The sequence below is a fragment of the Gobio gobio genome, assembly GCF_949357685.1.
Source record: "Gobio gobio genome assembly, chromosome: 23".
NCBI classification, from domain to species: Eukaryota; Metazoa; Chordata; class Actinopteri; order Cypriniformes; family Gobionidae; genus Gobio; species Gobio gobio.
This window is the reverse complement of record NC_137119.1, coordinates 3647921-3675420: the sequence shown is the minus strand read 5'-3', so window position 1 is coordinate 3675420 and position 27500 is coordinate 3647921. Positions and strand designations below refer to the sequence as shown.

The 27500-nt window shown below is 40.0% G+C and overlaps 1 protein-coding gene across 3 annotated transcripts in view; it reads left to right on the top strand.

Moving 5' to 3' along the window:
• The first annotated feature begins 5553 nt into the window (after positions 1 to 5553).
• nrp1a (neuropilin 1a) overlaps positions 5554 to 27500 on the top strand; it is a 113173-nt gene continuing 91226 nt past the window's right edge. For 2 of the 3 annotated variants that reach the window (XM_079805948.1, XM_079805946.1), the window contains exons 1-3: positions 5554 to 5840; positions 6734 to 7034; positions 8696 to 8870. In XM_079805948.1, coding sequence (XP_079662074.1) covers positions 6968 to 7034; positions 8696 to 8870 — 242 coding nt within the window. In that variant the 5' untranslated portion in view covers positions 5554 to 5840; positions 6734 to 6967. Of the gene's footprint in view, positions 5841 to 6457; positions 7035 to 8695; positions 8871 to 27500 lie in introns of those variants that run through there. The other variant, XM_079805947.1, reaches the window with a different exon arrangement.

Below are 27500 nucleotides of genomic sequence, written 5' to 3'. Positions count from 1 at the left end.
AAGGCTGCTTCCCTCTCCATCCGCAGAACTAATAGTGATTGGTCATAAACTGATGAGGTGCCTTTGTTTAAGAAACGTATCATTACTAAAGTGTCCGATGCTTAAATTGAAGTGCTCTCCTAAATCTTATCAGAAAATGGACTAAATTGCATCTGGTGTATTTCCCCACTTAAAAGCATGTTGGGTTTCTGCAGGGAACACACTCACGGGATAGTCAATATGTCCCTGACACGATCACAATGACAAGGTTGATTTGTTTATAACATCTGAGTTCCCTTCAGATTAGCATCCGCTGAGCAAAGCGTTTGCACTTCCTTTCTGAAGAAACAACAAAAGGTCAGTGAACTGGCCGTGTAATGGGTAACCAGTGAGCTCAACACATCTGCCAAACATACACCAACTACATTCGTTTAGCCCTCAAAAACAAGATAAACACTTTTCCAAAAGTACGATAGCTTAGATTTACATCGATGAAACCTTTTGTATGAGCTAAGTGTAAAAGTCACTCCTCCTTGCCTCATTATTTGATACATTTGTTGGCAAAACTGGAATAAAATCACTGTAAAGTTTTAGTACAATCAACTTGGATGTTTAAGTCATTTCAACTTAACTTTCAACTTTCAACTTAAATCGCCTTTTTTTCGTATCATATTTTAGTAATTATCATAAATTAGGTATCATTCGAAAGCTTACGAACTCAAAATTCTTCCTGTGAAAACCGTTTTTAAATTGGATGTTGCGTTACCATGGAAATGGTACTTTAAATTATTTTAGCAGGCTCCTCCCCTAGTGGGCGGTGTCATGTTTTTACTTTAAAACATGACTACTTTATAATCAAAATCTTTTCTAATCTTGACAAAACACATATTGTCTGGAAGGTCTGAGTCTCAAGGTTCCATATCTGAGGACCGTTTTGTGATGGAAGTGAAATTTTACAGGAAAATGCATGAAAAAAACAACCAATGGAATTTAAATGACACCCGGTGGCTATTTTTGGTATTGCGCCTAAACAAAATCTCATGGGAACTTCAATTTTTGTGATATCAACTTCAAATTTGGAACACAACTTGGTTACACATATAGCTTTGATTTTATAGTAATTTTAGATTAAAACATTTTTGTAAAATATATATTTTATATAAAATAAAAAATATTTAGTACAGTATTTTTTATTTACAGTAAATTTAAACTTCCAGAACTTTATCATACTTTCATATTTTGAATTTTCTTTCACTTCAGCAATAATCTGCGGAGTGTCTGCTTTAAAATAAGACCAAACTTATATATATTCCAAAGCATTCTTGAATTACAGCCCTTTAAGTTTGGATAGTGCATTTTCATGTGTATTCTCAAAAAGGGGGGTGACAGTTAAAATGAATATGACCCCATGATTTACTGGCCCTCAAGTCATCCTAGGTGTGTATGACATCCATCATAAAAGAGACAAAAACATATGTTGTCAAAACGTATTTATCATATAATTTGTTTACACTGGGAAAAATTACTCTGTGGTGTTCAAAACAAAAAATCTACACAAAATGGTGCGTGTATTATCTTGAGTACTAGGCTTTTTAGATGTGTGCCTTTTCGAGATATACTTTTTAAGTCAAATTTATTTAAAAGACTAAACAAGTGGATTTGGTTGTTGCAAAAACACAAATGTTCATGACAGACGCCATTTTGACAGGTGACAGGACTGAATTTGCACTACACTAAAAAAGGTAAGAATGACATTAAATATGAACTGTTTTATGGTTCGATGCTTTAAATATAGATATATATGCAATGATAAAGCTAAATGTTTGTATTACTGATACTTAAATTTGCCTTGTACATGACTTGGCTAGCGATTTCTCTGACTGGTGCTAAAACGAAATTGTTGAATAAAGTCATTATTTTTGATTGGTTTTGCACACAAAGTGTGTTCTTTTTTTGAAAAAATGAAGAAAAATTAAAATCCTTAAATGGTCGATTGGGGGTAATTCCTGTCGTTCGGAAGGCAAAATTAATGTTGAACCACTGGAGTCACCTGAACTATTTTAACAATGTCTCTCCTCTCCTTGAAAGTGTTCATCACATTGCTGTCTATGGAGGGGTCAGAGCTCTGGGGTTCATCAGAAATATCTTCATTTGTGTCTGAAGATGAACGAAGGTTTGGAACGACGTGAGGGCAAGGAATTAATAATAGAATTTCATTTTTGGGTGAACTAACCTTTTAAATTGGTGTTCACTTTTCTCAGTGATTAATTTGTATCAGCTGATGTAATCATTATTTTAAATTCATGTTTTAACATTGTTCAAAACACATTTTTAATTAGATGACTGAATTCATGTTCTCAGTGGGTTAAACAGACCAATGGTCATTGAAAAAACTGTTATATAAATATGAAATACTGTTGCTGCCCTCCTGTAGTAGTACATACTAAGTCATCTTTATGTAAAGGTAAAACAATAAAGTACTAAGTGTTTTGCACTGTTGCATTGTAATTTTAAAGTGAACACATGTTTTGTGAGATGCTGGTTTACTGTTTCATGGTACTTTTAAAAATTTCTGAAAATAATTTAATTTATAGAAAATGCATTTAAAAAATAAAAGCAGCTTGGAAAAAAAACGTAACTTAATGTGTGGCTTACAAGGAGACATTTGTAAACATTACTTAAAAGATTATGTTGGATAAACTTAAAAATTTATCAAATTGAGTTGCCATTACTTAAGAGTCCAAGTTGAAAACATGACGCGATTCGCTCGAGTGATTTACATGTTAAGTCAACGCAAAGGCGCGAATAGACATTCTGCGGTGTAATTCCCGCGAATGACGCGGTTCACGTTAACCAATCGGGAGCTTGCTCTAGTAGTGACAACAATGAGGAGAAAATCTGGTTTATATTAATCATAATATCTGGTTCAGACAAGTGTGCATATGATTATCACTGTGATAACATTAACTGACATGAAACACAACCCAGTCTCTTTTTGTTAAATGCAAGTTTATGTATGATCAATAATACAAAAGTGTAAGTAAAAGGTATAAGAAGCTACACATGAAATAAAGCAAACAATTCAGTCAAACATTCAAAGTCAGCGCTAGTCGGCTACAGTTACCGTTGACGCGAATGACGCGAACTCACATCTGTTGTGAAGTGAATGTCACGCACGAATGAAGCGAGTAAACTCAAAATGTTCAAGCGTCCAACTTCGCGCAAATTGCCCAAATTATTTGCGTCATTCGCGTCCGGTGTGAACGCTATAGTGTGCTTAGGCTATGATATATGCATATGTCAGGGGTGACACCTCTTTTCTTATATTTTCATTATATACATTGTGTATTATGATGAATGAAACTGCTTATAATTGATTTTCCAATAAAAAAAATTAATTTAAGTTTGACAAGTATAAAAAAGTAATGTTATAAGTATATAAATATCATTTAAACTGTATTTGATAAAATTGAGTTGGACCAATTTATTGCATGAATTAGTTTTTGTGCAACATAAGCATGTTTATTTCCAAAGCTGATCACTGCATGTCACTCATGAATTGAGGTTTTGTGACAGCATGTTTGAAACTTTTGTTAATGCATAATTCTTTCCCATAACATTTTAGTAGTCCATTTGAACAACTTATGAAAAACAAAACATGCTTTGGTATCCGAAATCAAAATGATGAAATATATTTTCATAATTGACATAAAAAAGTAACTTTTTGTGTCATATTTCTCATATTTTTTGTCATAATTAAGACTTTTTATATCATAATTATTATTTAGCATCTTATAATTATGATTTAGTATGTTGGCATTTTTACCCTTTATCTCATCATTTGGATTTATGTCTTAATATAATATACCAAAAGAATAGTATACGCTTATGCAGAATCTGTATTATGTGTAAATATTAGTAAATTACTAGTGTAAATGTGCATTTTTATATTTTCCATTTTTATTGTAATTTTACTAGGCCTGACATTTTAGTCATTTTGTTGTATTTTTGCCATTTTTATTATTTTCTTTTAAATATGTCTATATAGATTGTATTAATTTGTATTTCAGTTTTAGTTTGTTATTTTAGTGCATCAAATTAAACTAAATACAAATGAGAAATGTTTCCTTGGCAAATAGCACAAATAAAACTATTTTATCTTATTTTGCTTTACTTTATTTATTTTTAACTTTATTTATTTCTTTAACTTATTTGTATTTTATTTTATTTGTAAGTTTTGTTTAGGTTCTTAGTTATTCTAGTTTTTTAAGTTTTTATTCTTTATATCGCTGCTATTCTCGCAGAATCTGTATCAGTGTAATGCAATAAGTGTAAATCTGAATTTTTATATTTTCCATTTCTGTTGTAGTTTTAGTTAGCGTTGCTTCCCGACCATAGCCTTCCAGTATTGAAGCTCTCAGCTTATGAATATTAATTACATTACGTGACTGGACACTCCAGAGCGGTTACCAAGCGACGTCAGCGTGGCTTAGTTAATATTCATGAGCTAAGCCCCTCCCCGCGGTAGTGCAGGATGCATCGCTGCTGGTGTTGGTCATCCGGCGCGCGGACACACAGCGCACAGTTTCGCGGCGCCTGTGTGTGTGTGTGTGTGTGTGTCTGTGTGTGTGTGTGTGTGTGTGTGTGTGTGTGTGTGTGTGTGTGTGTGTGTGTGTGTGTGTGTGTGTGTGTGTGTGTGTGTGTGTGTGTGTGTGTGTGTGTGTGTGTGTGTGTGTGTGTGTGTGTGTGTGTGTGTGTGTGTGTGTGTGTGTGTGTGTGTGTGTGTGTGTAAAACACTAACCCCGAAGTGCAAAGAATAATCGCGCAACAAAGCGCCCCATATTGCAGGTTTAAAAACTGAGCTTTACCTGGAAAATATAAATAAAATTCAATGAATTATCACAGTATGCCATTTATAAGAGAAGTTTGAATTGACTTGTCAGTCACAGAAAGTTTGAAGTTTACCATTTGATCATCATCTAGATCAGTTAATGATGATAAACTGAGTCCAGAGAGAGAACATTATATAATTAAAAGCTCATACAGAACAGCATTAAAATGCAGGCTGTGTTTGCTGTACATGTTTCATAATTCATGATTAAAGGCGTCCCACTTTAAGCTAAAGTGAGATCAAACACACCCTCTCACACACACACACACACACCTGAATACACACTCTCAACACCACACATCTTCAGTATTGACCATCCGATGACCAGTGATGAACACCGGACAGTCCTTGCGCGGATCTTCCATCATGCGCTCGGTCAGAATGAGAATGATGAAGAATAATAAGACGATTATTAATGACTGTTACATTTGATTGTCTCCTGATAAGGGCAATCCGCCATGAAACCCATTTGTCCCAGTTTAACTGATGGCCCGTGCACTTCTGCTGAACCCACCATACAATCCATGCGCACACAAAAAAAATACATTTTAATATAAACTTGAAGATATGCAACTTATTGGGATTTAGACAAGAGAAATGTTCATTCAACAAATGCTTTGTTTCTGTAGTGGATGCTGGAGGCAGCGCGTGGCGTTCTCGCGGAGCCCGAGGCGCGCGGCGGAGTCCAGAACTTCTCTCTGATCCCTTCAGAATGAAGCGCGCTTTCCGCCTTCTCCCCGGACCCGTCCCTCGGGTTCCGCCGCTTTGAATGGCTGCATGAGATTTCACAACGACAGGAGCCTGTGATTCCTCGCAGAGCCAAATGCAGGATACCAACGGAGCTGGGAAGGACTGACTGTTACGCGGGGAGGGAGATCAGCTCCGCGTCTGAGGCTCACGGAGGGACCGGAGATAACGGGCTGGGCGATCGCGCTCCGCACTGGATGTTAACGGGGTTGACAGCGTGTAGGCAAGTGCGGATTGTGTGTCTAAGCAGAAAGGACTCGGTTGAAGTGACAAACATATGGTGTTTAGAATAAGGAAATCGATGCGCGTTTGCACGAGAAACTTAGTCATCCATACTCCGGCGTTAACGCGCAAAACCCCCTCGCGCAATGCTCGTATTTATGGATGAAACGCGCGTTCACAGAGGTTGCAACAGATTTCAGTGTGATAAACCTTTAAAGGAAGCATGCAGATTGCCCCTAAATGGACGCGATTCCATTTTTGTAATACTCCCATCATTCCAGTGAACAGGATTGTGCCAAATTGAACGAACTTCGGGATTAAAATAGAATATGCTGTGTGTGTGTACAAACACGCAAAGACCTGAAGCATGGAGAAAATGCATACTAAACACAATTATTTATGTTTTTAAGTCGAACATGCATTTGCTTTTGTGCAGTTTTCATTTTGAGCTAAAAGTGTCTAACGATGTCGCTTGACTTGACCCGTGCCGCGCGAGAGCTGGACAGTGTCTGACAGAGAGCCAGGGGTCTGTGGGCTCTTTTATACGAGAGGTTGGGCTCCATATAGGTCGGGCTTTGCATATGTGTAATCAAACCAATGAGAATCCCCTGCGCGTCTGGCACACGGCAGAGCAACAAACTCTAGGAAGAGGAGACGCGTAATTTAGGGGGTGTATCCCTTGTTTAAGACGCTGTTATGGCAAAGCCAATCGCCAGATGTTTGTGTTCCTCAGTCAGATTTTGAGACTAAGCAGAACGCCGGGTTACTACGCGGAGGCTGATTCGCGTGTCCGAGCCGAAGTGTAGCGCTCCCGCCCGCTTTACGCACAGGATTACGGCCGTTTGCTCGTGTGTTTCGCGGAACCGCAACGTTTTCTCTGTCATTCTTTAACAGGCTGAAGGGAATGGCAAAGGAGAGAAGAGCTCGTCTGGGAGAGCGCAGAGGAAACCAGAGCTGAATGGCAGGATGCGAGCGACCTGAAGACGCACCAAACCCCGCATTTCTACAGCTCGCAGCGCCTTCCGAACGACAGGAATTACCCCCAATCGACCATTTAAGGATTTTAATTTTTCTTCATTTTTTCAAATTTGAATATAATTTTCACTCGCGGAACTCTAGGAATCGAGGATGCATTGTGGATTAGTGTTGCTCCTCTTCACGGGAATCTTTCTCATCGTCAGCGCGGTTAAAAATGGTAAGTGTCACCTGGAGCCGAGTTTGCGTGTGGAACTGTAAGACTTTCTGCGGGGATTAGATGAGGGCTCGCGGTCACCTGCTCTCTCACCTGCCGCTGGCTCTGGCGCTGGACGGACGGACTAAACCACGCGTTTCATCCGCGCTCGCATTCACATCGCGTTGCTTTTCGTTCGACTGTACGTCTGATTGTGGTCGAAATATGTCTCATAATATCTATTAATAATACGAACGTTTACAAAATCGTGAATATATTATTTTACATGTATATATTTTTTTTTTCATCGTAATTTATACGGCTTGTTACATTATATTTCTCAAATGATGAAAATAAAGTTCATGTGCATTCAAATATTTAACGAAACTCATTTTCATATATAAAGTTGTAAATGTGAATACAGGTCAACAACCATTACCATTATATCAAACAAAAAAGTTATTAAAGTGCTTTTCTGTTCGTCTAATAACTTAAAAAGTTGTGTTACACAGACCATAATCTCGACCAAATTTGGAGAACTACTTTATAACATTGTTAAAATTATTCCTGATCCATAGCTTAATGATAGTTATGATTAATAATAATAATAATGATAATTTTGGGTTACACTCTATTTTAAGGTTTCATTGTTGCAATAAAATCTGAATTTAAGTAATATTGAGCAATTTTAATTAACAACATGTATTTATTATAGGGTTAGAGTAGGTTAAAGATTTTTAGTGAGGGTTAGTTACATGTAATTACGCATCACACATTTGGACACTGTAAAATAAAGCGTTACCTTAGTCGTGAATACGTTCAGCTATAATATTATTATTTATGAAGGTAAGTTTGTATGATATTATTGAGTAGGCCATTACTGTAAGAAGTCCTGTATTTCTCAGCACTATTTGCGCTCTCATGCGCGTGCATTGCTAAATCACACAAAGTCTCGTGCATGTCCCGAATAAAGTCTAAAAATGATCCGAGCGAAATGTGGGTTAAGTCATGCATACTGTACAGCCATAAATTAAAAGAATGATTAAATATGACAAATTCTCGACGTCTAAAAAGAATGTTACAATAAAGTCATATCTCTGTGAATTTATATTTCCATGCATAAGCTTGATTCTTGACTTCAGACACATCGAGCTGTTTTTTTATAATTACTCTTATTTATATACGTTGACAATATTACATTAAATCCTTGTCATATTCATGTTGATTTGATAAAAAGTGAGTGTTGATATGTGCACATCTCTGTTAAAGCATGTGCTGCTCCGTGAGTCTGTTGTTGATCAGCTGAGTAGTCGAAAGAGCAAATAAATAAAATATGGAAGAGACAAAGGTCATGCTTCCCTCCCACATAATGACATTAGATGTAGGCGAGAATATCAAGCCTTTATTTAGTGCTCAGAAATAGGTCAGAAATGACTAGAGGAGTTTTCTGTGTTTTACTGAATATTTGGAGAGAATCGGCACAGTCATTCTTATGGCTAATACAGTAGTGTTATTGTGTTAGATGCTTAAAAATAAAGCAAGCCTGTTATTTCCCTATCACTGGTATTTCATATCTTTAGGTGCGGGTTATTGGTTGGTAAGCCAGTTAAAAAGCATCCACATTATGTTTTGTATGTTGGTATTCTCAGCATGAATGATATTCTTTTTCTCTTCTGTTCTTTCAGACAAATGTGGGGACAATATCAGAATCACTAGTGCGAATTACCTGACTTCACCCGGTTATCCGTTGTCTTACTACCCGTCTCAGAAATGCCAATGGGTGATTACAGCTCCAGGGCCGAACCAGAGGATTTTGATCAACTTCAACCCACACTTTGACCTGGAAGACAGAGAGTGCAAGTAAGTGTTCAGTGTTCAGTATTCGGTGTGGAGGTGCGCCCCCTGCTGGTCATAAGCAAGACGTTCATCTGCAGGGCCACATGTGTGCTTGGTTTCTTTTTAGTGCTGATTCCAAGTCGACACTTGTATGCTTGTGTGTCGGAGTTTCTCTTTACACACCGTCTTGGCAGTTTTGTCCTGCCGAAAGGTAAAACGCTATCCTGATTCGACAGTTCACATGTGGTTTGGTTGGTGTTTCCAGCATCTTCTCTCGCTCTTTCTCCTTCTCACTCCGTCTGTTTCCTTTGTTTGTCTGAGGCACGTCATTGTGCTGTCAGAGAGTGGCCGACTCTGTTACTGTATCCCCTCCACCCAGATAGTCTTCCGCCTGGAGTCCTTTGTTTTCACTGAATGCCTCGTATTAATGGCACCGTTTATCAGGATCTTTACCTTTTTATGGCTGTGTAAACCTACAGAGATTTACAGCCCCAGATGACCCCGCACTGTCTGCTCATAGGGGGTCCGTCTCTTCTGAGAGTTCAGGTTTCGCTGCCCAGAAACGAGCAGACCCCCCTCCAGTCACACACACACACACACACACACACACAAATCTCCAACCAGGGGATACTTAGAGTGAATGGAGTGTGGATACACACATGGTGAGGACATAATGAGCTCTCCTAATGAAATTATCCAGCAATGGTTTGCCTGTGTACGAACAAGCCAAGTTAAAGAATTGCAAGTTTAGCTCCCGAGGCAGTTTAACGTGAGCTCTTTAAAGTGTGCTGGATTATGAAGTACTTCGGAAAAGACGTTATGACCAAAATTTTGGATTATGGATTCCTTCCGACTTGCACACAAACTGGATACTAGTCTCAGCCTCAGACACACTCATCTGGAAACACTTGAGGAGTTTCAAAGTCGTCCTCTGATTGGTTGAATTCTACAGGGTGTCCGCGAGATGTTGCGTTCTTTAACGGTCCGCATGGAAACAAACTCCCTCGTGGAAGAAGAATGCTTACCAGGATCAACTAAACACTGGATTTTCACAGTTGTGTGAAGTTTGCGGCTCTGTTGTTACAGTAAACTTGCATAAAATAATTTATAGATGCACGGCGGTCTGTTATTATAGCGACTTTACATTTTCACGCCCCTAAATATGACACGGAACAAAGCAAACTGTGATTGGTTGCGTTACATGTCACTCAAACGTCCTCTTGTGCGGTCCTCGACCAATGAAAGCTGCGATGGACCTGCCGCCAGTCTGGAGGTCCGGCTACGCGAGACTACTAGCTTCATTTTTCTCATTTTGTCCATGATTCAATAGTGCCTAATTCCATAAGTCTTGGAAATCTATCAAAATATAACTTGCTTGGCCTCTAAAACGGACTATTTTTAGCCCCTCCCATCCAATCGCTTGGAATGCGAATATCATTTTTTCGTTCTGAAAAAGACGTTATAATCAAAATGTAGGATTATGGAGTCCTTCTGACTTCACACAAACTGGATACTAGCTTCATTTCTCTCATTTTGGCCACGATTCAATAGTGCTTTATTTCAAAAGTATCAAAATATAACTTGCTCCGCCTCTAAAACTAATCATCATCAACGGCAGTTATTTTTAGCCCCTCCCATCCAATCGCCTGGATTGCAATTGTCTTTTTTTTTCTAAATTCGATTGGCTTCATCCCTAGGATTATGAAGTCGTACTGAAAAGACGTTAGAATCAAAATGTAGGATTATGGAGTCCTTCTGACTTCACACAAACTGGATACTAGCTTCATATTTGCCTTTTGGTCCATGATTCAATAGTGCTTTATTCCAAAAGTCTTCAAAAATCTATCAAAATACAACTTGCTCCGCCTCTAAAACGGACTATTTTTTGCCCCTCCCATCCAATCGCCTGGACTGAAAAGACGTTATAATCAAAATGTAGGATTATGGAGTCCTTCTGACTTCACACAAACTGGATACTAGCTTCATTTCTCTCATTATGCCCATGATTCAATTCTGCTTTATTTCAAAAGTATCAAAATATAACTTGCTTCGCCTCTAAAACTGACTATTTTTAGCCCCTCCCATCCAATCGCCTGGATTGCAATTGTCTTTTTTTTTCTAAATTCGATTGGCTTCATCCTTAGGATTATGAAGTCGTACTGAAAAGATGTTAGAATCAAAATGTAGGATTATGGAGTTCTTCTGACTTCACACAAACTGGATACTAGCTTCATATTTGCCTTTTGGTCCATGATTCAATAGTGCTTTATTCCAAAAGTCTTCAAAAATCTATCAAAATACAACTTGCTCCGCCTCTAAAACGGACTATTTTTAGCCCCTCCCATCCAATCGCCTGGATTGCAATTGTCTTTTTTTTTCTAAATTCGATTGGCTTCATCCTTAGGATTATGAAGTCGTACTGAAAAGACGTTAGAATCAAAATGTAGGATTATGGAGTCCTTCTGACTTCACACAAACTGGATACTAGCTTCATATTTGCCTTTTGTCCTTGATTCATTAGTGCATTATTCCAAAAGTCTTCAAAAATCTATCAAAATACAACTTGCTCCGCCTCTAAATCTTATCATCATCAACGGCAGTTATTCTTAGCCCCCCCATCAAATCGTCTGGATTGCAAATGCCATTTTTTAAACATTCAAGTGGTTTCACCCGTTACTTAAAAATGCTCTTTGTACCGTTTGCCAAATGTCCATGCATGGTTTTGCATTATGCCTTTGCATGTGGTCGCGGTTCATAAAATAGTAGAAGCAGTTATGTTAAGTGCTAACTTGAAGACACACTCATGCCCTCGTGCTGTGTTTTCTGCGGGAACTCTGCTCCAGGGCTTTTCCCCCCATCCTAAAACGTGCTGCGGTTGTATTTCCCCTCCAAGGCAACATATGCCGTTCACTGGGGTTCAGTGCCGCTCTGTAATCTTTCCACTTCAATCTATCATTTTAAATAGTGGAGAACGGCCATTCAAAGTTGTTTAGTAATTTTGGTTGTGATTGGCTGAAAGTTATGAGCGACACTCTCTACAACCCCAATCTTTAATTCGATTCTGAGAGCAGATAGACATCTGTGGGGTGGATCTGGTTTCTGTAGATTAGGGGGTGTTTTCTTGACTCTCAGATTCAGCTGGACACACATTAAGGGGCTCTTGCATAATGGAAACTGTTGATGGCCGAAATGGCTTCTTTATCAGATGGACTGCCGAGCGAGGGAAGCTACAACACACGCTTCAATGCGCCGCTCGCAATCTAATTAGCAACAAATGGAACGCACATGCTCAGCATAACATGTCCGTTATCAACAAAGCAAACAAGAAATGCTTCATGTCCACTTGTGAAAAAAAAAAAAAAAACAGCTGCCGCCAGATCAGAGTCGACACTGGGTGTTTCACGAGAATGATGATGTCAGGCCTGCTGTGATTGGAGCAAATGGATAGATGAAGACTGTTATATATATATACAGTCAAACCTAAAGTTATTCAGACACCTTCATCTCACATTATCAAAGTTTATTCGCTATAGTTTAGAAAATGCTAATAAAATAGGATTGTTTCGGAGCAAATTCATCTTGATAATGTCAGATATCTTTGATAGAAAGATATGTAATAGATTACAATCAACCAATTAGATAATACACAATTAGATAATACCATTTTAGCTCAACCAATGACCATACACTGCTTCATTTTGTTCAGTCTGTGGTGTCAAAGGTCACATTAGCTATTAAAGAACAAACACGGAAACAAAACATGCTTTATAAATCATCAATAGACATTTTAATTTAAGTTCTTGATTTATAAGCATATCTATAATGTGCCTAATAATTGTATTTTCATACTTTATTAATGATCAATTTATCATTTCTAAATGACGTATTACAGTATTTACACAGCTGTAATTTAGGAGTTTAAATGTACATTTATGCATCTTATTTTAGAGGGGAAAAATATATTTTTCACTTTAAAATAAAGGTCCAGATCACTAATAGTTCCTGCATAGTGACTAGATAGCCCTTGAGTAATTAGTGATGCATTTTATGAATGTATTCAGAGTAAAAAAGATGATTGAATAATGTTCTTTATAATTTGTCAGTTAGTTAATAGTTATTAATGAGGCTAATCGCATTCAGTAAGTATTGATTACTTAACAAGGTACTATCTCCTAAATTCAATATTACGTTTTTTCTATATTAGTTAACTACTCATTAGTCCTGCATTACTTCCTGCATAGTTACCTATTAATGACGGACCATTATTCTAAAGTGTTACAGAAAAATTTATTTCAAGATGCAAAAAATGAAACAATGTACAACTGTACACTTGATATAACATGAAAAATAAACCTCTGCAATATCGTAGAAAAATAAAAAAAGGAACTAAACAAGCAACAAACTGAACAAAAAATAACAAAATAAGGAAAGCAAGTGAATATAAATACAATTTCTCTGTGTGATATTTCAATTTTGGAGTGAAAGGGCTTTTACATTTGCTCAATTGTCTTTTGTGTTATAAAAAACAGCCCTGGTGAGTAAAAGTAATGCAAAAGTAACGTAACGCATTACTTTGCTTAAAAAGTAACTAATGCAATTAGGGAGTAACGCGATATGTATTACTTCTACTTCTGCCAATATCCAAGTAATATGCATGCTAATAACCAACAAGTTAATAGTAAGAATTGGACCCTAAAGTGTTACCAAAATTACCTTTTTGATAAAATGACCTGTTTTACTACAAAAGACCGATGACAGCATTGCTGAATATGTGTCACACTGGTGTGTTTAGTGTTATTAAAGCAGATGGACTTCAGTGAGGTCACTGTGTGTTTGTGTGTGTGTGTGTGTGTGTGTGTGTGTGTGTGTGTGTGTGTGTGTGTGTGTGTGTGTGTGTGTGTGTGTGTGTGTGTGTGTGTGTGTGTGTGTGTGTGTGTGTGTGTGTGTGTGTGTGTGTGTGTGTGTGTGTGTGTGTGCTGTGTTGTGTCAGAGGCCGCCCTCTGCAGATAACACATTCCTCTGACAGCGCCATGAATCATTGATGCGGCCCAATCCGCTGACCAAACAAATACTGGAAACATTTCCTCCCGATTGTTAGATTCCTGTCTTGAAGCGGTGAAGGGGATGTGTTGGACGGGGAGATTGTTGAAACGTGGCAAAGCACAGAGTGTAGCTTTGCTCTTGTAAGCAGCACTACTCTTTGTACTTAGTCAGAGAATGCACAACAATGGCCAGTCGGTTTGGATTTGTGCATGTGTGCACACTTGTGAAGTCAAGATGGCATTCAGAGAATGCTTGCTCAAGAATGGTCCCAAAGGAGGTCAGTAAAAGGCCTGACTTAAGCCTGAAAGCACGGCTTTACAGTGACCAACCTTCAGCGCCGCCCTGCTGGGTCAGCCCGCAAAGTGCCACATGTCCTGCAGAGAAAGCAAACACACTCTGGGCTCACCAAACAAACCACACATCCTGTATCTGTGTTGCTCGGAGACTTGGACAAAGTGGATTAGTCACGGAGACTCCAACAGTAGATGCCTTTGATTTAGTTATGGGTTAGAGAAGTTTTAGGTTTAATTCACATAGATGCCATTCAGTTGCTCAGATGCCCTGCTGTGTATGTGAGTTAAGGCTGCGGCTGAGAAGAGAAAGGGTGAAACAGTAGATCTCACTGGTGTTTAGATATCAACACAGCTCTTCCACTCCTTTGTTTGTGTGCTCCAGTGCAGCAGGGGCCCATGGGTCTCCTCTTCCCCACTGAGAGCAGCCATAGCCAGGCTGGGAATGGTCGTAACTCTCCCGCTTCTTCCAGACACCTAACGCTGGCCCTCTTCATTCCTCCGCGACGAATAAACACAGAGAGAGACGTAAGGCACGAACATTCATCAGCGGTTGTCACGGAAGGGAAAACCAAAGAAGTATGGAATGCAACGGACCTCCTTTCATCCTCCATGACGAGGGTTTTAAAAGCAGGGAATGCTTTGACCTCTGGGCAGTGGAGGAGGCTCGGCCTGCCAGAGATTGTTTTAAATACTTATGGCCCCTGTTAACAAACATAAGCACGGCAATCTATTCTCGGGGGGGGACAGGGAAGCAATCGTAGGATCAAAAGCGAGGTCTCCTAAAACTCTCCTAAAACAGGTGTACCCCTCCTGTTTCGTTTCACAAAGATGCCATTCCTTCCCTCTACGGCTGATGTGCTTTGTGTGTCGCAGAGCAGACAGAAAGCAGACCGCAAAGCAAGGATTTGTGCTACTGCGCTGAGCCGTTTGCTGTGTTGGGAGGTTGTTTCTTGTCCCTAGACTGCTTCTAAATCACATTTGTTCTGGCTCTGCACTGGATTCTGGGTACAGGGAAAGGAGGCAGCAGCTGTCAGATGGAGCAAGAGCAAGGTGGTGTTACTAAAGCCAGTCCAGATGGAAAATGAGGCATAAACATAAGAAAGCAGACACAAAAGTGCCCTCATACTGTAGGCTACACATACTGTTGAGAGCAGGAGATTTCAAAAACGGAGTGTAATTTCTCGCCTATCATTTCGGAGATTGATTTCCCTTGGGAAGTTGGGATGTGGCTCTGTGGTGCTTTCAAACGTTGACCAGTCTAACATAGAAACAGTTCAACCAATTGGGGTGTTGCTATTTGTTTGTTTGACCAGTGATAACCAGGAGGAGTATTTTTGTAACGCATATATTTGAAGACAATCATTATTAGGCCGTCTCCTTGAAAAAGGCTTAACAAGAGATGCAATTACACTTTCTCTGTGAGCAGTAGCAAGTTATCCGAGCTATGCCTGCAAACATTTTATAGCTCTGAAACAATTGCTGATTGTTGTGTCCATGCCTTTCTCACTCTATGGTATGCATTTCTTCACCTCATTTTCACTTTGGCCCTCTAACCCTCTCACATGACACTGGCCAACTTGAGGTTGTAAAGCGTTCCGGCTAATGAGAACGATTAAATTGTGTGTATCCTTCGGCATGTGTGTGTCAGGGCAAAGGGTTTCCGCCGCTAAAGCGTTTCACCTTGGCCCGTGTGTTGGAAGGACAGGCTGATTGAAAAGCTCTCTCTCTCTGTGACATCTGCTGTCCTCCCTGCTGTTCTGTCACTGGCTTGATTCATGTCCTCCTCGTTCTCTCGCTCTCCGTCTCTCTCTCTCTCTCTCTCTCTCTCTCTCAGAAAGCCTAGGCACTTCGCCACTCAGCGTGAGCTTATCTATGAGGGGAGGAGAGAGTGATGAAGTAGGGAAGTGGGGAAGAAAAGGAAGAGAGTGTTAGAAAGTGAGTAGATGAAGAGGAGGAGGCAAAAGGCAGATAGGATGAAAAGAGGGAAATATTCAAATCAAAACACTACAAGTTATAGTTGGATAAATGAGAGAGAAAGGAGTAGGAATAAACAAAGACATAGCAAACCTCCTCCCTTGTCACAGTAGAGCACAGAAGACCTCTGACAAAAGAATGATGAAGCTTCTGAAGAGAATTTGGCAAATCCCTCCCTAGCTTTCCGCAGAGAACAGGTTTCCCAATATGGAAGTTTCTGTTCTCCACTGTGAGCCGACACAGCTGAGAAAATCCTGTTGCTCATTTCCTTTTTGTTCCAGCTCAGATGTTCTTAAGTAGATCTACAAGTTGCCTGATTAAAGAACAATTTGTTTATCTCACCACTGGATTAAGATTAAAAGATATGACTTGGTGAAATTATAAAAAATCTGGATAGGAAATGTGTTGTCATAGAAAAACTGTTGTTAAAGACATCTTTGCATTCAGTTCATGTCAATTAGATTTCAGGCCATATATGTGTTAATGCACGCCTACAAGTCTTTATCTTTTAGGAAAACCAAAAATATGATGACTTATCTTGCATGCATGGCCATTTATATATATTGTACCATAAAGTGTGAAATATCCCTGCCGTCTAGCAATATGAAATACGTCAGCACAGGAATCTACAAAAAGTCAAAGTTCTCCTTGTCTAAACTCCTGTAATTGAATTATGCATTACGCATGTTAAAATGCAGTGGAACATAAATCTCTGAGTTTGTTTAGATGAAGCTCATTAGCGACAGGGCAAGATGTTTCCGTGTAGAGGCCCAAATATGGAATCCGAGAACTTACGAGAACACACACAGAGAGCGAGAGAAAGCGGTGAATGGGGGGAAATTACCACTGCTAGCACTTAGGAACCAAGAGTTAAGGTTCTCAGCAAGATTGGTTAAAGATCTGATTCAAGACAACCTGGTTTTTTAAGCTCCCCAGGAGAACATCAGAAGGTTTAATTGATGTGGTCCTGTTGGAGAGCTAATGCACCATGTCTGCACATGCTGGCCTTGTTTAGTTTGCCGCCAGAGCCGCAAATGGCCCTTTATTTTTGATTGATGGGGCTCCCGTCCAGTTATGGTTCAGCCCACACCGCTCTGAGCTTAAGGGACCAGTTGGCTTGGGTTTTTAGGTTTGATAAGGTTAAGCTCCACTTGGGCCCCACGCTAAGATGGCAATTTTTTTTCTTGTAAATTCAGGCTGTGAGATCTCATTCTCATTCGTTCGCTCTAGTTTGAGTGTAGCCGAGGGCTGTCCTTCTTTGTTTTCTCTGCGACAGTGTTGGTAGTAAGTTTGATGGCTGGAAAGAGACAGTGATGAATGGGGCAAAGGCTCTCTGATTGAGTTGGGGCTGTTCACACTCCGCTTGTTTGCTTTTCTCTTGGTCTTGTCTTTCCGAGGATTGGTGTTCGTTTCAGGGGGGGTTGATTGAGTGCGAATGTGGTATTTTTCTCACACTATAATTTGCCATTAAATAGCACGTCTCAAAAGCTGCAAACTGGCCTGTGAGTAAATCAACCCCTTAGTGGGATGTTCGTGGTCTTGTAATGCTTCAGACTCGATGCCAGCTTAAGTCTGTCAGTCCCTCCTTTCCTATCCTCTCCTCCAGTTTCCAGCAGGTCTGCTGGTCATAGCATGCATACTGAGCTAATTATCTTTCACGAGGTCTCCAAGTTGGCAGAGGCAGTGTGGGCTTATGAATAGAGAGGTCATTTTGCCCTCCAAACTTTGGCATCGGTGCTTTGATTGCAAACTGCAACACGACAAGACACCACACATATGCGTGCACACACTTTGACACGAGCACATTGCCCGGGCCACAACAGAATGCATCGGAATTGCAATAGAAAGAAAACAACCCACCACCTGGTTGCCTCAGTGTGTGCCCTCTAGAGTGTGTAATTCCAGGAACTTGATTTCCTTTCTGAAGAGAACCAATACCCTGTTGGGTAAGGAAAGAGATAAAGTGAGAATGTACGTGATGGTGAATAAGGACACACAAAGAATAACTGGTCAATATGTCGAAACGAATGTCAGAGAATTTACAAAGCAAATATTTCTCTTTTGTTCTCATTCTTCCGCTTATGCAGCATCTGAAGGGTGTGTGTGTCTAATTCCCTGTGTCACTGTTGACCATGACACTGTTCCCATGAGATATGATGCTAACTTGGTCAAAGGCAGCACTTTCTATCCATTCCCAGCCCCCATCTGCCGGCGTCATTGTACGAGCCTGGATGAAGCTTGGTTTATACTCAACATGTCCGTATGAGTGTGACGGTGTGCTAGTCCGTGCTAAGAGCACAAGACCCCATTTCGCTTGGCCGCTTTGCCTCATCTCAAGATGCACGACTTCAAGGCGAATCTAGCCGAGCATGGAGCCGAGCGTGTGTGAATCAGCTGCTTATGTTTATAAAATGAGCCTACAAAAGCAGAAATTAGCCCTTTTAATGAAAATAGAGATCTATGTTTAATTAAAATGTTCACAAAACTAAATTAAAATGTTTAGTGAAATTAGAAATCGTTTTGTTGTATATACATGTTCTCCTATCCATATTTGTAATATGGACCAAGTAATAATCTTTAATAAAGGGTTTTACACGATTCTTTTGCAGTGTTTTTGGTGAAGTGTACTAAAATAAACATCTTCACATGTGTACCTTACTTCTCGCCGCTGTTTCCTGATGGTTTTTTAGAACAATTACTCTGTTGTCTCACAGAATAGTACAACAGCAAGCGTGTCAAGTATAAACGCCTCGACCATTTGGGGAGGAGCGCGCACAGTCAGCGGAGGCTCACGCTGCGGAGCCAGGCGAAAGTATAAACAAGGCTTGAGGAGAAAGACAAGGGGGTGAAGGGAAGGAGAGGGGACAAGACACGCAAGGAAAACAAGTTAATTGAATTAATCTCAGTACAATTATAACCACAGTTTTCCTCTGAAAGAAAGAATGAGCTGGACACGAGACATTATGGGGGAACTTCAAGTGACCCAGGACATAGCCCAGTGGGACCTCGTGCTCTCATCCATGCACATTCTCTCTCTCTTTCTCTCATGGACGCCACCCACTGGTTTACCTTTAGTTGACCTCCCTAAGCATTCTGTTCATTACCAACTAGAGAGCACTTATTAGACTGCAGTATGTAGATAGGACAGATAGTTAAGCAATGTTCTTGTTTTCTTTATGCAAGCTCGTTGTCTCATACTCTACATTAACAGTCATCATTTGTGTCCGATCTTAACTCTTGTTAGAAAGGCAGTAGGTCACATCTGTATCATCAGCTTATTCTAGCCATGCTAAATTGGATTTGTGGGTTGTTTTATTTAATAATGCACTTAGATATACATCTATTATAACTGACTTATCCTTTTTTTTTTTGTGCTGTCGGAGTAGTGCTGTGTCAGACATTCCAACCTGCTGGATCCTTTTATATATCTCCACATAATTAGTATTAGTAATTGTAATTAGCATAGTATTACCTTTAAGCTGACCCTGTTTCTCTCTGCACATAGGAATGGATTTAGCCCTCATTAGATCAGAGGCTCACATGTCACCATTGCAGAATCAGTGTCAGCCCAAGGGTGGGAGACACCGGGGTTACTGGGTGGACAGGGGATTGCATAGTGTTTTTAATGGAAGACCGTGCACATCTGCCCTCTGACCCCAGCCAGCCACCTCCTTCCCTCATACTCAATCCACGTCCTTTTCTATAGCTTGACTTTTCATCTTCTTAACCATGGACCCTTCTCCAGAGGGCAGTGGCCACTCTGGCTCAGTAATAATACCCCCTATCAGATGTCAAGGTGGGACAAATGGTGGCTATTCTCTTAGTAATGGCCAGTGAAATGGGCTCCTGACAGAGACCGAATGAAGACCTGTGTCCCTTATACACCATATAGTGCAATTTCTTTTTCCATTGTCCTATATTCATGGACTAAAATGGATTTTCGTTCTCGCTTTCTCTCCTATGTACAACAACAGTGAACATACTGATATAAAAGGTATTTTTAGCTGAATTCTGTATTATCGTCTAATAAAATGTAGCACTTTAATGGTTTAGCTTCAGATTGAACATCAACTCAAGTTGAAACATAACCACTGTATGGTTATACATAGTCCACAGTTAAATTTAAATCTCTAGTAATAACAACGTTTAACTCTTGGCCAGTTCATAACTTATTTTTACCTAAATTGCAGCAAGCTTGCAGCAGCTTCCTTCATGCATTGCTACACCGAGACTAAATCTCTGAGGTAAAATTAAGCCAATTTAGTGCAGTTCCTCATCACATCCTGTCAGTGGATGATTCACAGATATCCATCCTGCCCTGCTGGCTGATGACAGAACTTCCTCAAGCTCCTTCAGCTGTGTTTATATCGGATCATTCGGGAATTGTACATTAGTGTGGCACTCTGATGTAGCCTAACCGAGCTCTATGCCGCGGCTTGCTTTAGTGTACGCGTTTCACTTAATCAGTAAATGCATATTAGCCATTTTGCCCCCTGGGCAGAACTCTAATTAATTGCCCTTGCTCCTTCCTGCAACGAGAACAGGATGTTAGATTCTAAATAGGGGCATTTTGTGGTCTAATATGCTTTCTGTGTTTCTTCGAATTCTAAACTATAATGCTTTCTGTTTTCCAGCAAAATTGCTTTAATGGATAATGACAGATGATGGATTGAAGAGAAACTGGATTGTTTGCTGACGTGAGCCATTGTAGAGGGGAATTAATAATGTAGTGGTAGCACAGTGCCCTCTTTGTCTTGTGGCCCTCTCTGCTTTTCCCAGACAAAGATTAACATTCAACAATTTTGGATTTGGTTAAGAGGAAGGACAAGAAATGGATAGCTTGTTGTATCTTTTGTATTCTTTCTCAGCTTTTACTGCTACCTCTTCCATCTGGTTATTTGCCTATTAAAGACTATAAACTGTTCGTAGTGCAGTACACAATAATTCCCTCAAAATACGGGAATTCATTAATGTGATTGTTGGGAACAGCCTAATTAGCAGTGCTAATGAAAGCGGACACGCTAAATCCATCAATGTTAATCATAATTGCCATTTATGAAAGCGTGCGGCGAGGTCTCCAGCACCGCACCCATTCAAAATAAATTAGCATCTAAAAATACGTCTCAAAGATTAAGCATGATGCTCAAGACCTCTCTGCGATTGTGGCTACTGGGGCTGGGTTGATGTAATTTACTCTCATGGAATTGAAAAGTATTGAACCGCTTGACATGTCCACACCCTTCGCCAGCCCTGCACCACATGTGCTCTCTGCCACCCATTTCTAAATGGTGCTGCTTTAATCATTTGTGTTTAGGAAGGAAGGTTAAACCACTGGATGACTGTTTGGATAGACACATCAGTCACTGGGGAACATGATTTGCACAGGTTTTTAAATAACGTTAGCATGAGTTTGAGAAAGTCTATTTTATGTCAACAGCACACATGCAGTGTGCGCCGGTACTTTCACACCCAAACTTCATTTCTAATTTTTCTTTTGAATAACAATCAATAACAGTCGACAGTTTTCAACAGTTGGTGGCTCATAGAACCAACCAGTCTCAACCAGTCATTTCAATAGTAAAGTAAAAATAAATAAACAAAAGCAAGCCTAAGCCGTTACTAGCCACAGCCTCGAGTCATGGCCCCTCCCTCTACACTCTTCAACAGTCACATGTAAGCTAATAACTCCATCAGGGAGTGTTTTCATTCTCTCTACTGTTGTTACGGACTCTGGTCCCAACCCCAACTCCTTCTTTCGACTGTTTTACCAACATTTTGAGTGACAGCAGAGAGGTTATTATCGTTCCAAATGCAGCTTGCGGCTGCAGGAGCCCATTACAGTAGGCTTGGTTAACGCTTGTCACATACTATAGAGAACGGTAGACAGTTTTGGTGAGCGAGCTGCTACCTTGTCCCCTAAAGGCTTGAGCTGTTAAATCCAGCTCGCTTCGTGGAAATGTTAACCTTGTTCGGCATGGGTGTGTAAGTGAAAGTATGTTGGTGATGTTTGGGTCAGTGTCCTCCCCTGGTTTACAGCTCTACGTGTTTACACTTTCTTTAGGACAATGACGACCTTCCCTATCTCAAAGGAACATATGAGAAAAGAATGATTGTTTCGTAAAGGGCACATCAAACCTAATGTTACCCTACGGTGATGGATAAAATGTTCTGCCCTATGGTAGATCACACAGTGTTTCTGTGAATGCTTATGGGGTGTAGTTAACAGCCCTAAATCTGAGTCTATGAAAAATCGTTGGCTTGTGGTTGATTGTCTTAACCCTAGGCGTGCAAATAAGAGCTGGCCGTTCTGGATTGTGTAGCCATTACTATCCCTGTAGACAGGATTGTCTGCTAACATTGCAAGGCAGTGAAGTGAAGGTCTCTGAGAATTAGGTTCATCCTTTTTGTTTTAATTTCCCCTTTGGATTGGCAGGCTATTTTCGCCACTATTATGGTTGAGTGTGTGTGTGTGTGCCTTAGAGACTAGATCAGAAATCCCTAACAACAGTCCAGTGTATGCCAAAAGATCTCAAACAATCAACGAGGGCAAAGGTAGAGCAGCGAGACAGAGAGAGGGGCAACGCATTAAAAACAATCTGTCCGCTGTCTCTTCTGGGGTCGTAAAATGAAGCAGGCAGAGACCGGGTGGAGCAAGGGGGTGGTTTAAGACCTGGGGCAGGTGGAGAGGTGTCTAGTCTGAGAAATTGGGACTCTGTACTTGATGAGAATGCTTTACACCTTTCTTCTTAGCTTCAGGGGCGAAACTTCATTTTAAAATCTGTCCCTGCTGTTTTTTCTTGCTCTGTTAACGACAAACTCCATCTTGCAGTTTCAGACTCCCGCAAGTTCCCGAAGAAATAGATTAGAAAATACTGTTCTACACAGACCTCTCTGGGAAAAAAGTCTTTCTCCGAATGTAAAATGGCCTCTGCAGTCAATCCCATAATGCCCTGCAGATGATTAGCAGGGCCAAGTTGGCACTCAGGATGCACTGAGCTTGTGGAATGGGATGAAACTGTGCGCAGCCTGTGCCGGGTAGTCTTTAAAAACAGAAATGAGAATGTGGCTAGAATGCTTAAAGACATTTCTTTTTTCATAAGCAGCCCTGGCCTTGAGGCGACTACTGCAATTCCATCTGCATCTTATTCTAATACCTCCCACTCCAGCTTTACAAGGTCCATCTGTGTTAGGGAACAAGTGCCGTGCCTGACTAAAAAAAATACCACAAACAATATCTCTGAAGGTGCTAAGACTTTACATGGAGGCAGGCAGGAGAAGCCTGCTGTTTTTCAAAGCCACAGCGAAAACGGATGTCTTGAGGAGAGCTTGTAGTACAGTATAATGTTACCTCTGTGACTACGGTGACTGTGATTCTGTGACAGACTGCTGAAATCCGATAACACACCTTTGATTCTCACGGCATCACTGAGGAGGAAACGACTTCTTAAACCCCCAAATCTTTTGCTGGATAACGCCTGCATCAATTTTTCAAAGGCCTGGTCATGCTTGAGTTTACCTGCGTGGGATTTAAAGTATAGAGAAAATCTGTGTGTGTATATGTGTATGTGTGTGTGTCTCAAGGTAGAGGTATCGTTCAGCTAGCCATAAGAAATTACATACTGAAAGAGACAGATCTGAACAAGACTGATGCCCTCCATCTCGAGTTGAGACGCTACTGTCAAAGATCTTCACACATTACTGCACCAAAGCATCTTCCCGAGCTGTATTCAGACCAATCTCTGATTCACTACAAAGTGTACTCTCTTTTCAAAGAGTGAATTTGGCTAGGATTTTACAGCAACTTAGTGTGCAGTCTTGCATGTGCTTGCAATCGCAATGCAATTTAGTCAAGTAAGACATGCTCCTGACTCAATATACTTGTTAGAGCGGGAACAGCCTAGAAATATATCCTAAAATCAGAGAGGAAGTGTTTGGTTTAGGGATGCACCGATATGATCATTTTGGCCGATACCGATAACCGATAATTCGTTATATTTGAAAGCAGATAACCGATATATTGGCCGATGAATCCAAATCCAAATCTGTATATCATTTTTGAGAACCTGATTACAAAAACAAAAGTCTCACCATTAAAACCCATGTCCCAAACACACAATTATAATGTTTTTATTATAATTTTACACACACTCTCAGAAAAAAAGGTACAAAGCTGTCACTGGGGCAGTACCTTAAGGTACAAAAGCTAAAAGGTACTAATCTGTTCATGCTTAAATGTACTAATATATACCTTTAAGTTACTATTATGTATAATTTAGGGGTAAATGAGGTACAAAGATGTACCTTTTCACTTTTGTACCTTAGGGTACTGCCCCAGTGACAGCTTTGTACCTTTTTTTCTGAGAGTGCATGTTGCTCTGAACTGTATTTTCCTTTTTTAATGGTTTCCAATCATATTTAAAGCCATTCAGAAGCATCATGGCGAACAGTTCGCATCTGAAGTGTCTCAGCCAAAGGAAATAATCCATTATTTATCAGCTTTAATATATTGGCAAAATGCTCTTATCGGGCCGATAACGATACCGATATGGTGGCCGATATATCGTGCATCACTAATTTGGTTGACTAAGTTGTTGGAGCCCCAAATCCTAGTCCAAACCCAACATATCCCAAACACCTATGACAAATGGGACACCTTACGTTATCATATGAAATGCATCATTTGAGATGGGGCCTAAAAATATAGCTCATTACTCTTTACCTAAACCTAATTCTCAGATCGGTTAGACATTTTGTTCTGGCGCCAACAATCCACCAATCAGATTCGTGGGTTTGAGTTAGGGCTAGAGTCTTCTTACCAAACAATGATTGCCTTCTGGTTTGAGTGTTCATGTTTGTTTGAGGACAAATGTTGATCCAGGAACATGTTTAGACTTGAATACAGGGGTCTACATCCGCACTAAAATAATGATGTTGACATTTACCATAACCATTACTCTAAGCTTTCCTTATCTTCATCTTCTCTTATCATTTACTCAGATCTCTGAATCATATGACCTAACTTTAGTAAGTCATGCTCAGCAGAACGCAACGCAAGCCAGAGTGATGAGAGAAAACAAGAAAGAAGTCTTCGGGAGAGTTAATGACTGCTTTTTATGGCCACTGTGCCGTAAAGGCAGTGAGTAAAAGCGTAAGTGCATTGGCTGGATTCCTGTGTAAATGTAGCATGATGGGACTGAAGGTAGACGGAGTCCTCCTGCTCAGACTGATAAAGGAGAAGAGGAGAACAGAGCTTGTTTGTGTGAGTGCAGGAGCGCTGTTTCCACAGCTGGCCTTAAGAGGAAGAGGGCAGGGATTGAAAAACAGAACAGCGTGTAAAAAAATGGCACCAAGCACAAAACAGTAGACCCAAGCCAAACAGAGTGAGGTCATAGCTCTGCAAACGTCATGTGAGCAGCGGTGGCTTGGGTAAAGCTGTCTGGAAAGAGCACGTGTTTGTTTGTACTATGTCGATATTTGGGACACTGACGATAGAATTTATTTTTTTGCTTTTTTTTACTTACCTACACCTTAGGGGTCCTATCCGTATCGTCCTTTTTTTTTTTATAAATTGCATTGTGCATCATTCCCCTTGACATTAACACCCACCAACTCGCCAAATGTGTGTGTATTTCAGCAGTGGCGTGTAACGCAATCACTCCAACTAGCCATTTTGGAATTTTGGTCAATTTTATATACTGTTTTCAATTGTAGTCTTTTTAAAAGGCTTCTGAAATAACAAAGTGTTGTCAAAAATATAGATTATTCCGTACATATCGATACTGAAATATCTGAAACGCTTGCAAAACTAATTTTCCACAGAATAGACACACAAGACCAGCGTCTCTATCTCTCCGAAAGTGAGTGACACACAAACCCGCCTCCACTCACTCACTCGCTTCATTTGCTCCGGATGAATAATGTTGGTGTTGCAGGGCTTGAATTTCGGCGTTGTATTGCACGTTAACAGTCAAACACACACACAATAATGTCAAAATGCCGGTCTTGGCACAGTCAGTTCTGTTTTAAGCAGTGGTGGGCCAGCAAGACTTCTCTGCTGGCCTAATCACTATCAGAATCACAGAATTAAATTCTATATTTTTTCCATGAATGTGTGTTAAATTATTCCCAATAGACTATTTTATTAACTTCATCGCTTAAACCCCCCCCAAAAAAAAACAACTTCATTGCTTTTCTCTTGGTTGCGCTGCTTCCAGTATTGTTTGTTTATGTTAGAGCTTTTATCCAATCATATTTCAGTCCTCATGTGTTGCTAGGTCAAAGAAATCTGCCTTGAGGCCTTCAGAATCAATATTTATTTACATTTTTCTTTATATCCTACAGTCAACCCTGGGCTGGCTAATCCGTGCCCCGTTTTTTCCGTGATGAATGTCATTTATTTTTTCTTGTAAATTTATGATCGATTTTTTCGTTATAAATATATTATTTACAACATTTTCATACTATTAAAATATAGTTTTGTGGGGTTTAAATGTAAAAAACTTTGTATTATCTTTGAACCTCAATCATTTGAAATAAATTTGTCATACTGTTGATTTTTCAAGAACCATTTATGCTGTTACTTACGTTTTCTTTCGTGTAAAATATGCACAAAAAAACGCACAATTTGCTTTCGGTGGTCGGAGAACTCAAAAGGTAGCGTTAGCCTACTACACAAATGCACGGAAAACCCGGACCGGATCGAAGCTTCTGTTAGATATGACTTATGTGGCGCAGCTGTGGCTGCAGTGAAAGAAGTCTTGTTGTATTAAGAGGTGAATTAATTCAGGTAGGATACCACTGAAGGCCTAGGTGTGAAATGCACGGTTTAAGGCGAGACACTACAGGTGAATAGGGCAATTTTTTTAATTACAAGATATCACTGTGAAACTTCTCCAGTTTATTACTGGCATAAACATAAGAAAAAGTAGTCACCAGTCACAAAAACTGCAGATGAACTGTCCCTGTTTGTTGTATTGGTCCATCTATAGCTATTTGAATCTAATTCTGACTGGGTTTCGTCTTCTAATCTGTTGTTGTTTACTTTCTTTTGACTAGCTCTTGCTACTTGATCTTTTCTTTGAGCGTTTATGAGCCGATTTCAGTGTTGTCTGCACTTTCTCTCAGGTGGAGAATACACAAGGAAACGGCAGCGCGTAGTGAGAATTCACATCGACCAATCAGATGTGGTTTTTGGCTGCAAACTTTCGCGGTTGGTTAGTTCTACAAAGGAAATGTCCATATTTGGATTAGACAGCGCTGTCTGTGAGACTGAGAGCTTTATAATGATACCAAGCATGACATGTTTCTGTGAATGGAGACGGCACGAGAGATCGCGCTAGAATAA